General features: G+C 39.4%; 1 protein-coding gene across 2 annotated transcripts in view; it reads left to right on the forward strand.

Moving 5' to 3' along the window:
- Positions 1-12,744, forward strand: part of LOC149462779 (CREB-regulated transcription coactivator 3-like) — a 191,787-nt gene that overhangs the window by 163,476 nt on the left and 15,567 nt on the right. For both annotated transcript variants that reach the window (XM_089676403.1, XM_089676404.1), the window contains 4 exons: positions 889-1,184; positions 2,508-2,684; positions 3,282-3,362; positions 5,822-6,026. In XM_089676403.1, coding sequence (XP_089532529.1) covers positions 889-1,184; positions 2,508-2,684; positions 3,282-3,362; positions 5,822-6,026 — 759 coding nt within the window. The remainder of the gene's footprint in view (positions 1-888; positions 1,185-2,507; positions 2,685-3,281; positions 3,363-5,821; positions 6,027-12,744) is intronic.

The raw sequence follows: 12,744 nt of genomic DNA on the forward strand, positions 1-12,744 counted from the left end.
GAGGGTTGGGGGGTCAGTTGTCTGTGGTACCCACCAATAATCTCTCCATGGACACAAACCCGCCAATCAGAAGGCAAGATGAAAACGGTAAACCCCAAAATAGTACCGACACCAAGTATAAGTCACTTGAAAGTTGAAAATCAGATGTAGCATAATTCTAATGCTAGGTAATCTTCCTAGACAGGATTTCTACAGGTATATTGCTGTTGGATAATTTGCTGTATGTTGGTGCATATCCATAGAGAGTAAAGCCACTTCTTCACTCCAGGTGCTGTTCAGCTCAGCTGAAAATGAAAAGTTAATAAGATACAGTGCATGTAACATAGACTGGCAAGTACCAGGGCTGAGCTAAACTAGGGTAAGTGGTGAGCCAGAAAAAATAAGAAGAAAAGCACATGGAAATCTTTTTTTTCTTTCAATGGGGTCTTTGTACCCTACATCCCACTCTCTGACTTAAAAATGCAAGTTCAAGTTCCACGAAGCAGTTCTGATAATGCTGCCATTATATGGCCGTGAATAGGGGTTTGTCTGTAGAAAAGTCAGAGGGATCAGGATAAATCACTTGGTTGGTTTACTGAATTTCATTGGTACATAAAACTTCAGTAATAATCTGTAAGATTACTCTAAGATAGACGTATATTGGCTTATAACAGGTGCAGGGGCTCTCAGAACGCTTTTTTTTTCTTTTTTCTGATCAAGGGATAGTTTAATGAATTAACAACTACAGCAGTGCTTTCATTCCTAATCCTCCTTTCAGGTGTTGAGTTTCTTCATCCTGGCTTCGTGCCAATGATCCAAAGGGATGCAAGTGTCTTTTTCTGTGTTACCTTGATAGGAAAGAAAATGTTGCATTGGTTTCACACACTTTTTTTATATACTTTTTGACAGGTTTGCAGAACACACGGAGCAATCCACCCATTCAAGCAACACTGAACAACACCTCACTTGCCTCTTCTATAAACAACCATGGTCCTCCATCTGGTCGAGCCAATGCATCCCTTCACCCATCTCTTCGCCTGGCCTCCCTTAGCAACCCTTCTCTACCTACGGCTGCGCTTGGCAGTTCCCCAAGACGCAAGCAAACTCCCGTCAGCCCTCTAACCTTGATACCAGGCAGTGAGCCAATCCGGTGTGTTAGTGGCCAGTTTTCACCTACCAGCCCCATGAGCATGGCAAGCTCTCAGGTAAGGTTTCAGCAGGTAATCATAAGTGTAGTTGGTTTAAATTGACAGAAGATTGTGTTTCTGGTCTGTGAGGGTTTTAACTGAAAGTGTGAGGCTTATGGACTTTCTGTGGCTGTAATGAGTTGACTCGCTGTTGGCAGCTGCTGTGCTGATTAATAGTAAAAATGTGTGATTGAATTAAATTGAATTTTGGCTTTTCCAACTGTATTTAAATATTATGTTTCTTGATGACTTCGGACATGATTACAAAAATTATGGCTATGGTTTGTCTCTGGGTGAGGAAAATTTCCCAACTTAAGCTGGCCACACACACTCCTAACATTCCAGCCAAACATCAATTAGTGGGTGCCCCTGAAGACTTAACTTTGCCCATCGTCCATCATCGTCCATCAGTTGAAAAGTCTATGGTGCTGGGTAAAGAATTGTTGGCCGAACATCACCTCCATTATTATTATTATACAGTATTTATATAGCTCAACAGTTTGCTCAGCGCTGTACATTATACTGGGAGACAGTACACGAGACAGTGCAGTAACAATGAAATACAATACATGAGGGGTTAGAGGGCCCTTACAACCTCCATCCAGCAATCTACGTCCAGTCAGATGCAGGCACTATTGGAGTATTCTGACAGCCAGCGGCACTAGCTGTCAGATTTCAATGGTCGCAACAGAAGATTAGTCCATCCACATTGAGATTTAATTCGCTCAGCCCCTTGACTGCCAAAGAGTTGCCGCAATCAATAAGGACAGTAGGGATCCCCCACCCAGATGTCATAGACTGAAGCTTTATTTGTTTGCATCCCACAAGAGGTGTAGCTATAGTCTTTCAGCCCCCCCCCCCCTTCTTTCCTTTTTTTTTTTTCTTTTCTTTTTTGTATGGAATGGTTAGAACTTCTGTTGGTGTCCTCACTAAGGAGATTCACCCTCTCGGTGTCCTGGTGACATTGTCATGCAGGTACAAAGTAACTGGAAATCTAAAACCACCTGGTTATAACCAGAACAGGAGGTGAGAAGAAATATTTAAACTGGGATATACTGGAGACAGCTGTCTAAGAGGGGATTTAAGCTTTTTATGCAAAGGTTTCCTAGAACTTCATGTAGTGACCACAGAAGAGGAAGTGTATAGAAATATACCATATAGGACATGGACAGCAAAACAAAATCCTGGCAGGGATTTTATCCCAACTTTATCAGAAAGTGAAAAAAATAAGTTTCACTACAATTTAGAGAAAATAGTGCGATAGAGCCAATCCACTATGTACTTATGCAAGAAACAACCTGGCTAGTCTCATGTTAAATGTTCTTATTTTTACATTGCTAGGGAGTTGCTATGGACAGGAGTCCTCTTTCTTTGCCTCCACTGGAACCTCCTCCACCTTATCCTTTGTACCAAGACCAGTCCCAGCATCCACTACAAATACACGATCCTCACGAATCACAAAATTTACAGCCTCCCTCACCTGTGCCGTGCCCTCCTCTGGATCTCAATTTGGCTAATGTGAGTATAGTACCCGAGGTGTATTCAGTTTCTTATTTCCTCCCATTTACCTATCCATTGATCACGTTCCTACTTTTAGCCTATAAGTTGTGTGTCTTTCCCTTTTTGTCTTCATTTGTTTACCTTTCCTTATTTTTTTCACATGCTGTCATGGTTGAGAAGGTACATTGTTTGGTCAGTAAAGATTTAGAACAAAAAGATTAAGACTTAAAGATCAAAACTGAGCTCATTGGATAGAAAGCTGTGTTTATGGGAAAGTGTATTTTGCTGGACCCTGCTGTCTTCCTGTCCAGCCTTCTGTCAACCTTTGTCAGCCTTTCCTGAGCTTGGTTTGGCTGAAAACATAGCAGGATATCCTTCTCAGTAAAATTATAAATGGATTTTGTGTTTAATGGTACTTTTAAATTCAAGGGAAAGCTTGGATTTTCTCATTTAAATGAATGAGTAAATGGAAGCTGATTGAAGCATTATTGTTTTGTATTACACCGAGAGCACTTCTTGATCAGAATATGAAATGGTCGAGAATTGCCAGCCCATTGAGCTGGGGATGGTAGTCTATTAATCATACTTGTGATTTTTGTATTTCACTTTCCATAGAACTCTTTCAGTGGCTTCTTTGCCGATGCCTTCCATGATCAGCAACAACCCAATAGACTAGGAAAGTACCTGTGGCACCAGGTTAGTCTACTGATCAGCATGCATTTGTACGGATTATAGTATGACAAATAAACTCCTACTGTTAAGCCTTGTTCACGTGGGTTTACTTTAAAGCAAAACTACACTGCATCTGAACACTACAAACTAAAAGTACTATTTACCCCATCAACCTGACTTATTCAGACATCTACATCCATCAAATACTAAAGTGTAAATGGTAATCAAAAACTTGGCTTTTATAACTCAAAATACTCTGTGCAAACAGTTATGTGCAAGATACGCATAAAAAGTGCTTTTGTGCCAATTAAGTGATCAATCAATTCATATATATATATATATATATATATATATATATATATAAGTCCTATACACAAAGTGCTAGTGTGCAATAAATTAAGTGTCCAATTCATATAGCATTCATGACAACTATGTTACCAAACCAATCATATATATGAATTAGGGATGCACCAACATTTCGGTGGCTGAAATGTTTCGGCCGAAAACACCCCTTTCGGCCGTCGGTCGAAATGAAAAAATACACCGATACAGGTGCCGAAAAAACCCTGCCCCTCGCTGGTGCCACTCTGTAGTTTTCAGCCTTACCTGAGAAACCATCAAGCGATCCTGGCGCTGGGCATAGAGATGAGTGAAGGAAAGATGGCCTCCACTCATCTTTATGCCTTTGGACGACCGGAGCGATGTCACTTCTGGTTCTGGCCAATTTTTTTTTAAGAGCACCAGATCAATGTTTGTTTTTTTTTTTGTTTTTTTTTAATCTAATGCTTTACATTGCAGAAGAGAGATGTGGGGTCTTATTGACCCCATATCTCTCCATAAAGAGCACCTGCCACTAATTATTTCTATCACAAGGGATGCATGCATTTCTTGTGATTAAGAATAAAAGTGATTAAAAAATGTTTTAAAGGGACAGTGCAAAAAAAAAAAAAACATTAAATAAATGTAAAAAAAAAAAGTTTAAAGTGCCCCAGTCCCCCCCGTGCTCGCATGTAGCGGTGAACGCATACATAGACCATGTCCACATATATAAATGGTGTTCAAACCACACACATGAGGTATCGCCAGGAACGTCAAGAGCAATAACTTTACACTGCTAATCTGTAGAAATTTTTAAAGCATCACCCATGGAGATTTTTAAGTACCGCAGTTTCACGCCATTCCACGAGCGTATGCAATTTTAAAGTTTGACGTGTTGGGTATCTATTTACTCGCCGTAACATCCTCTTTCATATTTTACAAAAAAATTGGGAGATATATATATATATATATATATATATATATATATATATATATATATATATATATAATTTTTTTTTTTTTTTTAAATCAAAGTATTTTTTTCCAAAAAATATATATTCATTTTTAAAAACTGTGCATTTTGGTTTTCGACCAAGTGCATTTTGAATTTTCGGTTTCGGCACCAGAATTTTCATTTCAGTGCACCACTAATATGAATGTCCACCACAGGCATAATATCAAACTCCACGTGTCTTCTTAATATGTATTGCCAAAAATGTTCTTTTCCACCACCAGATGAATTAAATAGACTCACCAAAGCTCCAGGCTGGTAACATAATAAGCCAGCATGAATGTATGAAGTCTGGGAGTCTTGAGGCCTTAAAGAACACCTTCACCTTTGAGAATCTGTTACATGTTCCACCCATTCCTGTTTATAGCTGAAATTCAGTGATTGAGAAGTGATCCATCCCTTTCTGCTTTGTTCAACTCTTGACTGTAAGGTTATCTAAAGACCATTACATAGGAAAGAGCTACTTCTAGACTTTCTCTTTAGGAAACCCAGGGTGCTCTACAAAGCTAGCATCTACTATACACCTGTATTAACCTTTTTATTTTTAAAATACACATTTTATATGGATAATAAAAAATAGATAAATTAACAATTTATAACCGTATTAACAGAAAATGATCCAAAACCATTATATGGTTTGTGATAAATGGGAATCGGTGGTAGACATTCTGGGGTTTATTTACTAAAGCTGGAGAGTCCAAAATCAGACTCCCTTCTGCATAGAAACCAATCAGCTTCTAACCTCAGCTTGTTCAATGAAGCTTTGGCAATGAAACCTGGAAGCTGATTGGTTTCTATGCAGAAGGGAGTCTGATTTTGGACTCTCCAGCTTTAGTAAATAAACCCCTCTGTGTTTGCTGTTCACAACTACACGATTCTGATGTGAAGCTGTGGGCACACAGGCCCTGATTTCTTTAGAATTCTTTCATAAGCAGGCAATGCTTAGGATATGAGTACCCTTTTAAACCCGGTTTGTCATGGTATTGTGGTTACTTAATGTAAACAATGACAATGTAAATTCTATTTATCAGAATTGCAATTTAAATGTTTTGCTCATAATTTACAAAAAGAGATGGGTTTATATTCAGCTTTTATGTAGCACATAATTTACTGACCTTTTTCGCTATTGAGCTATAATTTGTTTACTTTTCAGCAAGAGCCATATGATATGTATGAAAGTCTGAGCAATTCCCTACCCAACACCAATTTCTCTGATCCGAATATGAATCTCCAGTACTCCCAGGCAGCCATGATGGGACGAGGAGGGAGCCATGGAAACCTCCAGGATCCCTACCAGCTGCGGTCAAGCTACTTGTATTCCACCTGCGGGGGGAGTGTTCCGAACATCATCTTAACAGGTTAGCTCTTATTGATAACAGAATGTCAGTCGCTTTACCATTGTTACAGGGCTTTCTTCTAAATAAACCTTGTCACATCCAGCTGGAACTTTTTTGTAAAGAATTGCACACTAAATTGTGGTGGAATACAGCAGATCGTGTATGGGGTTTTAGAGAGATGCTCAAGACACAGTTTTTGCGGTTAACTGAATACTTTGACTTCACCCATAGGATTATAAGAATGGGGAGGCTGCTTCTACTTTGTTCCAAAATAACTTTACCATTAATGCTTCACTAGCTTAGATACAGTGGTATTAGATGTGGTGGCTGCATTAGTTTTCTTTTTTTATCCTTCTGTTTTCACCTGTTATGGCCATTAACAAACAACCTGTATTAGAGTGCCCCCACTCTGAATGAAGGAGTACAGGGGCAACTTTGGACAGCAGCATTGTCAGTCTAGGGGGAGGAAGGTGTTAGATATACTAGCAGATATTACAGTAATACACTAACAAATGAAGTCAAACTCCAGCTCACACTTTTATAAGAAGTTACAACAAACCGATTTTTTTTCCTTTTGGAATAAAGGTTTTCCATAAATAAAAGTGGATCATTTAAAGCACCAGCCAGTGGCAAATGGTTTGTCTCTACCATTAATGTCTGTAACATTCTTAGGTGTAAATCAGCTGCCAACTCTTTGATACGTTCCTTTATGTGAAGCCAAAAGTGTGCTTAGATTCCAAATATGAAGGCTAGAAGCCAGCTTTAATAATAAGACTGCACATTGTGGTGATTTTATCCCATTTGGGATGTGGCGCTCTAAGGCTTTATAATATGGATTTATCACTGTAGTGGGATGTGAGTATTGGATCTGAGGTCAAATTTTGGTTATCAATTTTTTGACTTGTATACCAAAAAATGCGACTTTGTTCCCCAGTAGAATGCTTAGCCTTCCACTCTTTGTACTTCGGTGCACAGTTATCTACAAGCTCCATAAATATGAATTGAAAGCCCAACTCGATCTTCCCAGAAGACCTCAGATCTGTCATGTACCTTAATAGGAGAAGACAATAAATGATGAAAGTAGAAAGCAATGTCATAACTGATATTGTGCCATTTAAGGAAAGTAGGAATGAAGTAGAGAGAATAAAAAGAGGTGGAAATGATGTTGTTTTATGGACACTGAAGTAAGGGCCTGGGGGGGATTGTGGATGGACATATATAAGTTTATGGTAAACATAACGAACAACATGTACATTGTGCATGTGTGGAACAAGTACAAAACAAGGTTAACATAAACTCAATAAAATATTTCCAGGTGAAGCATAATTGTAAATACTGTTTGTGTATATAATTTGTAAAGAAATGTTTGCTGTGCCAGAAAATCATCTAGGTGTTGATGAGTAAGGTTTTGAGTGGTACTAGGGAGTTGCTGTAGTTGGCTTACCCAGCACCAAACTACAATCACAGGAAGCAGGATGTTGGTTTACATGAATAGTGGATGAATCCTTCAATGACAAGAAAAACAGGATGTTGGGCAAAACGTAATGGTAAACCAACATGAGACTGTAACAGATATCATTTGAATTTACACAAATTTTATTTGCATTAATAATTTTGAGTGGAAACATTAGCAAGCTTGTGTGTGTAGTCATTTAGCTTGGAATTCTTACTGGCCACATAAAATGTAAACTTTTTCACATCTGTCCTTCTCTAGTGTAGATTAGTCACGTGTGTGCACAACATTATACACAAAGTCAATTATACACTTAATGCACTGTAAGGCCCCTTTCACACAAACAGTCCAATCGGGCCTTCCTGTCTGTTTTTCAGACGGACCTGATCAGACCTCGATTCTCCTCTATGGACCGGTTGATGTAAACGGTCCTCTGATTACACCTACTTACCTCAAATCCTGGCAAAAAGCAAATGGAGGGGGATCTATTCTCCTTTATCTGGGCAGATGGGATCAGAGGGCAGCCGGATGTAAATGGACAGTTGGCCCATTTACATCAGACTGCCCATAGAGTAAAGCAGGCTGTGTCTGTGTCCGCTCTGCAAGAGCAGAGTAGACACAGACCTGTCATCTGGCAACTCTGTTCAACTCAGCAGGGGATCAGTGGACAGATCTCCTGCTGAGAAAAACAGATCCGGCCTAAGGCTGGCCACAAAGGAAATTGGTCAGATGTTTAATAAACCTGTATAATATGAAAGTCATTCAGTTTTAAAAGTTCCATACAGACAAGCATTTACATTTTGTTTTTAAAATGTGTTGGCAAAAAATCCTACCTACTAAATGCATGTGACATTTGTAATGGTTTCTGATAGCTAAACCTTTTTCTCGAAATGATCTAGAATCCACCTATAAAAGAGTTCAGGCCAATGTGATTCTTGGTTTCAGCTCCACCAACTCTCTGAGCAGGAGAGAGAGGATCAAAAGCACCGAATCCTGAGACATAGGGCTGCGTCTCTGTTCAAAAGCACAACAAAAACTTACCAATTCTGGCTGCAAAGGATTGTGTTTAAACATAGAATAAAGGTAGAGTGGTAGAGTGAGCACATTTGGTAAAGTTGTGTAGATAACCCATAATTTCAAACAAAATCTTCTCATAAGATATGTGTTTTTAATGTATTTTAAACATTTTATTTACATTTAAAAGCCTTCTCTTTGAAGACCTCCAAAAGATCTGAGACTGCTCCTGTAACCCTCCATTTTGGATGTGATGTCAGCAGCCCCAGCAGGATCGGAGCTGTCACTCAAGTGACAGCATTCCCATTTTCTCCTCCCCTAGCAGCTACATCAAAGATTATGCATGGAGGTGAAGAGAGGGGTAGAAGAGCTGGGCCCGCTCAGAGAGTAATTAGACACTCTCAGAAGAGGAGAGGTCTATGACGTGTAAGGATGGAGGGAGCTGTGTTGGGGAATAGACTCTCCTGGAGTAGTCACATTCAGAGACACATTGCAAGTGAAGAAAACATTTGTGGAAATGGAAAAAAAAAAAAAAGATTCAAAAAGCATTTAAGATACTTTTTGTTTTCTGTAATTTTTAAAGTTTGGTGGCTGGGTCTTTCTGGAGAGCGCCAGCAAAATATGCAGCCATCAGAAAGTTCACTTTCGTTCATTTTAGTTTTATTTAACCACTTCCAGACCGGACACTTTTACCCCCTTCCTGTCCAGGGCAATTTTCAGCTTTCAGCGCTATCACACTTTGAATGACAATTGCGCAGTAATGCAACACTGTACCCAAATTAATTTTTTACCATTTTTTTTGCGACAGATAAAGCTTTATTTTGGTGGTATTTATTCACTGCTGGGATTTTTATTTTTTTTGCTATGTAAATGAAAATGTCCAAAAATTTTGAACAAAAGTGTTTTTTTTTATAAAATGTTGCAAATAAATAATATTTCATCATAAATCTTTGCCAAAATGTATTTCGTTATCGTTTTAGTAAAAAAAAAAAAAATTAGTTTATAACCAAAAATTATAATTTAAAAAAAATTTTTTTTACATTTTTATTTTATTTTTTTATATTATTTTTTATTTATTTTTTTTTTTTACATACTGTCACCCTAGCAGTACAGTGTCACCATGGTGACACTGTACTACTTGTGGAGGGTGATGAAGATTTTTTTTTTTTTTTTTACAATGATTGCTTTTACACCCATATAGGATGTAAAATCAATCATTTCTCTTTCTCTCTGTGTGCATTCCTGCACTCATTGAGAAATACAGAGTGAGCTGTGATTGGTCACAGCTTGTCACATGGTACAAGGCTGTTGTGAATAGCCTTGTACCATGTGACTTCTGTGATCATTCACAGATTTCACACGTAGTAAGCAATGATGTCACAAGTGACATCTTGCTTACTACTTTGCATGTGATCACTGATTGGCCAATCAGTGATCACATGATCGGGACCTCGTACAGAGGTCCCGTCCGACGATCGGTGTTTCACTGTGTCCGGAGGACACAGCGGGCACCGGATCGCGGTGCTGTGCGCTCCCAGGGAGCGCGCACAAGCAGGGTGCGGGGAGGCCGTTCATAAACGGCCACCCGACCCTGTACTGCCACCGTCCGGCCGTTTATATGCAACGGCCGGTCGGGAAGTGGTTAATCTACTGTAGCAAGAATTGCAGAGTACACTTCACAGGGTCATTGCGGTGTGTACTTCTGAAATCCAACTTTGTTTCACTCTGCTTTCTTTAGAACTAGCCACATTCAGCTGTCTCTCTCAGGACTGTGACTTTAAAAAAAATTAAATTATATATATATATATATATATATATATATATATATATATATATATATATATATATATATATATATATATATATATAAAATTTAATATATTGTTTGGGAAGGAAAGGTGGCAGAAGTGGTAATAGCTCCCACAGGCAGTGGGGTTCTATTAGGCAAACCAGAATAACATGCTCAGAGGCACTGGGAACTTTTGGACATACACTTGTAGCTGAATGAAGGAACACTTCAAACAAGCTTAATAGCTCTGGTGAGGTGACTCCCAAATAGCAAGGCTTCCTTCTGCAGGCACCCAGCAGAAGCTCAAACTATAGAAATGCAGAATGTAGTGCCACGATAATTTTACTTTTTGGTAAAAGTCATATCAACCAATCAACACATTTCAGGGGCAACACCGCTACCTCTCATCAGGGCTCCACCCATGATAAAATGTGGATGGACTCAGTGACTCCATTGCTGCTCAGCAACTGCTGTCAAGTTGTTACTCCAAGTTGTTTAGTGCTGGTTGTAATATAGATTTGAGAAGTCACTCTTTTTTTCTGAGTCCATCCAAGGTTTATCCTGCATTAAAGTGTTACTAAACCCACACCAGTAAAATCAGTCTTTATATACAGTAACACAAACTTGTTATACTCACTGTGGAACCTATGGGGTTAATCCTCATTGTGTAATCAAGACTGTTTGATCCCATCTTCTCTGATCTTCCCTGTCTTCTACTGTCCCCTATCCATCTGCTGATTGTACAGAGCTCTATGAGTCACTCTGCACATACTCAATTTGGTATGTATTCCTAGAGTGTTTGTTTGTTTTTTGTTTTTTTCTTTGGGAGCTTCGTAGGGCAGTCAGAGCAGAAGAAAAGCTACTCCTATAAGCTTTAACCAGTGCTGTGCTGGATGCTGATAGAAATCTCAAGACTGCTATATACTGCTAATGAGAAAAGGTATTTAGCAGTTTATATTTACTAAAATAATTGCATTTCCATGTTCTGTATACTGTGGGAGACCAGATATAGTGAATGCAGGGTCCGGGAAGACCATATATAGTAAATGCAGGGTCCGGGGTGACCAGATATAGTGAACGCAGGGTCCGGGGAGACCAGATATAGTGAACGCAGGGTCCGGGGAGACCAGATATAGTGAACGCAGGGTCCGGGGAGACCAGATATAGTGAACGCAGGGTCCGGGGAGACCAGATATAGTGAACGCAGGGTCCGGGGAGACCAGATATAGTGAACGCAGGGTCCGGGGAGACCAGATATAGTGAACGCAGGGTCCGGGGAGACCAGATATAGTGAACGCAGGGTCCGGGGAGACCAGATATAGTGAACGCAGGGTCCGGGGAGACCAGATATAGTGAACGCAGGGTCCGGGGAGACCAGATATAGTGAACGCAGGGTCCGGGGAGACCAGATATAGTGAACGCAGGGTCCTGGGAGGCCAGATATAGTGAATGCAGAGTCCTGGATTTAGTAACACTTTAAGCCTTGATAAATAGGGAGTGATATTGCCCTTGAAACTCGTTGAATGTTTGTTTTTTTTGTTTTTGTTTTTTTAAACCAGCAGTGAAAATGATTTGGCCTCTTTCATGCAGTTTTTGGTCTGGTGCTGCTTTCTGCATTTCAATGAATAACTAAGCAGGCAGTGAGTGAACCTTTAACTACATGATAGTACTGCCCGGCTTTGCTGTTTATCTGCCTCCTGCCCAACCCATTGTAATATGATGGCAGAGCAGAAACGCAGCTATCTTGGGTGAACATCGCATGACATCCAAGAATCGTGCCCTGTGTGTGCCCCACAGGCCACGTTTCAATGTGATCTGTCACCTAGTGGGTCCACCAGACACAATGGATGAATGATCAGTCTACTGAGCCACTGCCGCTACAGCTACCATGTGATTTCTGTGACAAATCAAATGTACTATTGTGTTGATTTCTGTGATTAGTCGCAGTGATCACATGGTACAGACAGGGCCAGTTGCTGTGAATTGTACCATCTGATAGCTGTGGCCAATCGCAGCTAATCACAAAAGTACAAACTGGGTGAATGGATTTCATTCATAAGAAATGGTTGTTTATTACAGTCAATCATAGTGTGTAAAAAAAAAAAAAAAAAAAAACCTGTAATAAAAAAAGAAAAAATGTTTAAAGAATGTCTGTGATCACCGCCACACCAGTTATATGATGACGCTGTACTGCACTAGTGACCATATGTAAAAAAAAATGTAAACCATTTTTTTTTTTAATTTCCTTTCTAAAAAATTGTGACAAAAAAATTTCAACTTCAAAAAACGCGGCATGACTCATACTAAATACCTTGGACTGTCTACTTTCCAAAAAGGGGTAATTTGGATGGTATTTGTACTATCCTGGCCTTTTTGAGCCTCAGAAATTAGATGAGCCGTCGGTACATCAGGATTGATCAATTTTCAGATATATATACACCAAAGTTTGTGGACTCTATAAATTTCCTACAAACGAAATAATA

The sequence above is a fragment of the Staurois parvus genome, unplaced genomic scaffold, assembly GCF_062004578.1.
Source record: "Staurois parvus isolate SC_StPar_1 unplaced genomic scaffold, SC_StPar_1.0 ptg000168l, whole genome shotgun sequence".
NCBI lineage: Eukaryota > Metazoa > Chordata > Amphibia > Anura > Ranidae > Staurois > Staurois parvus.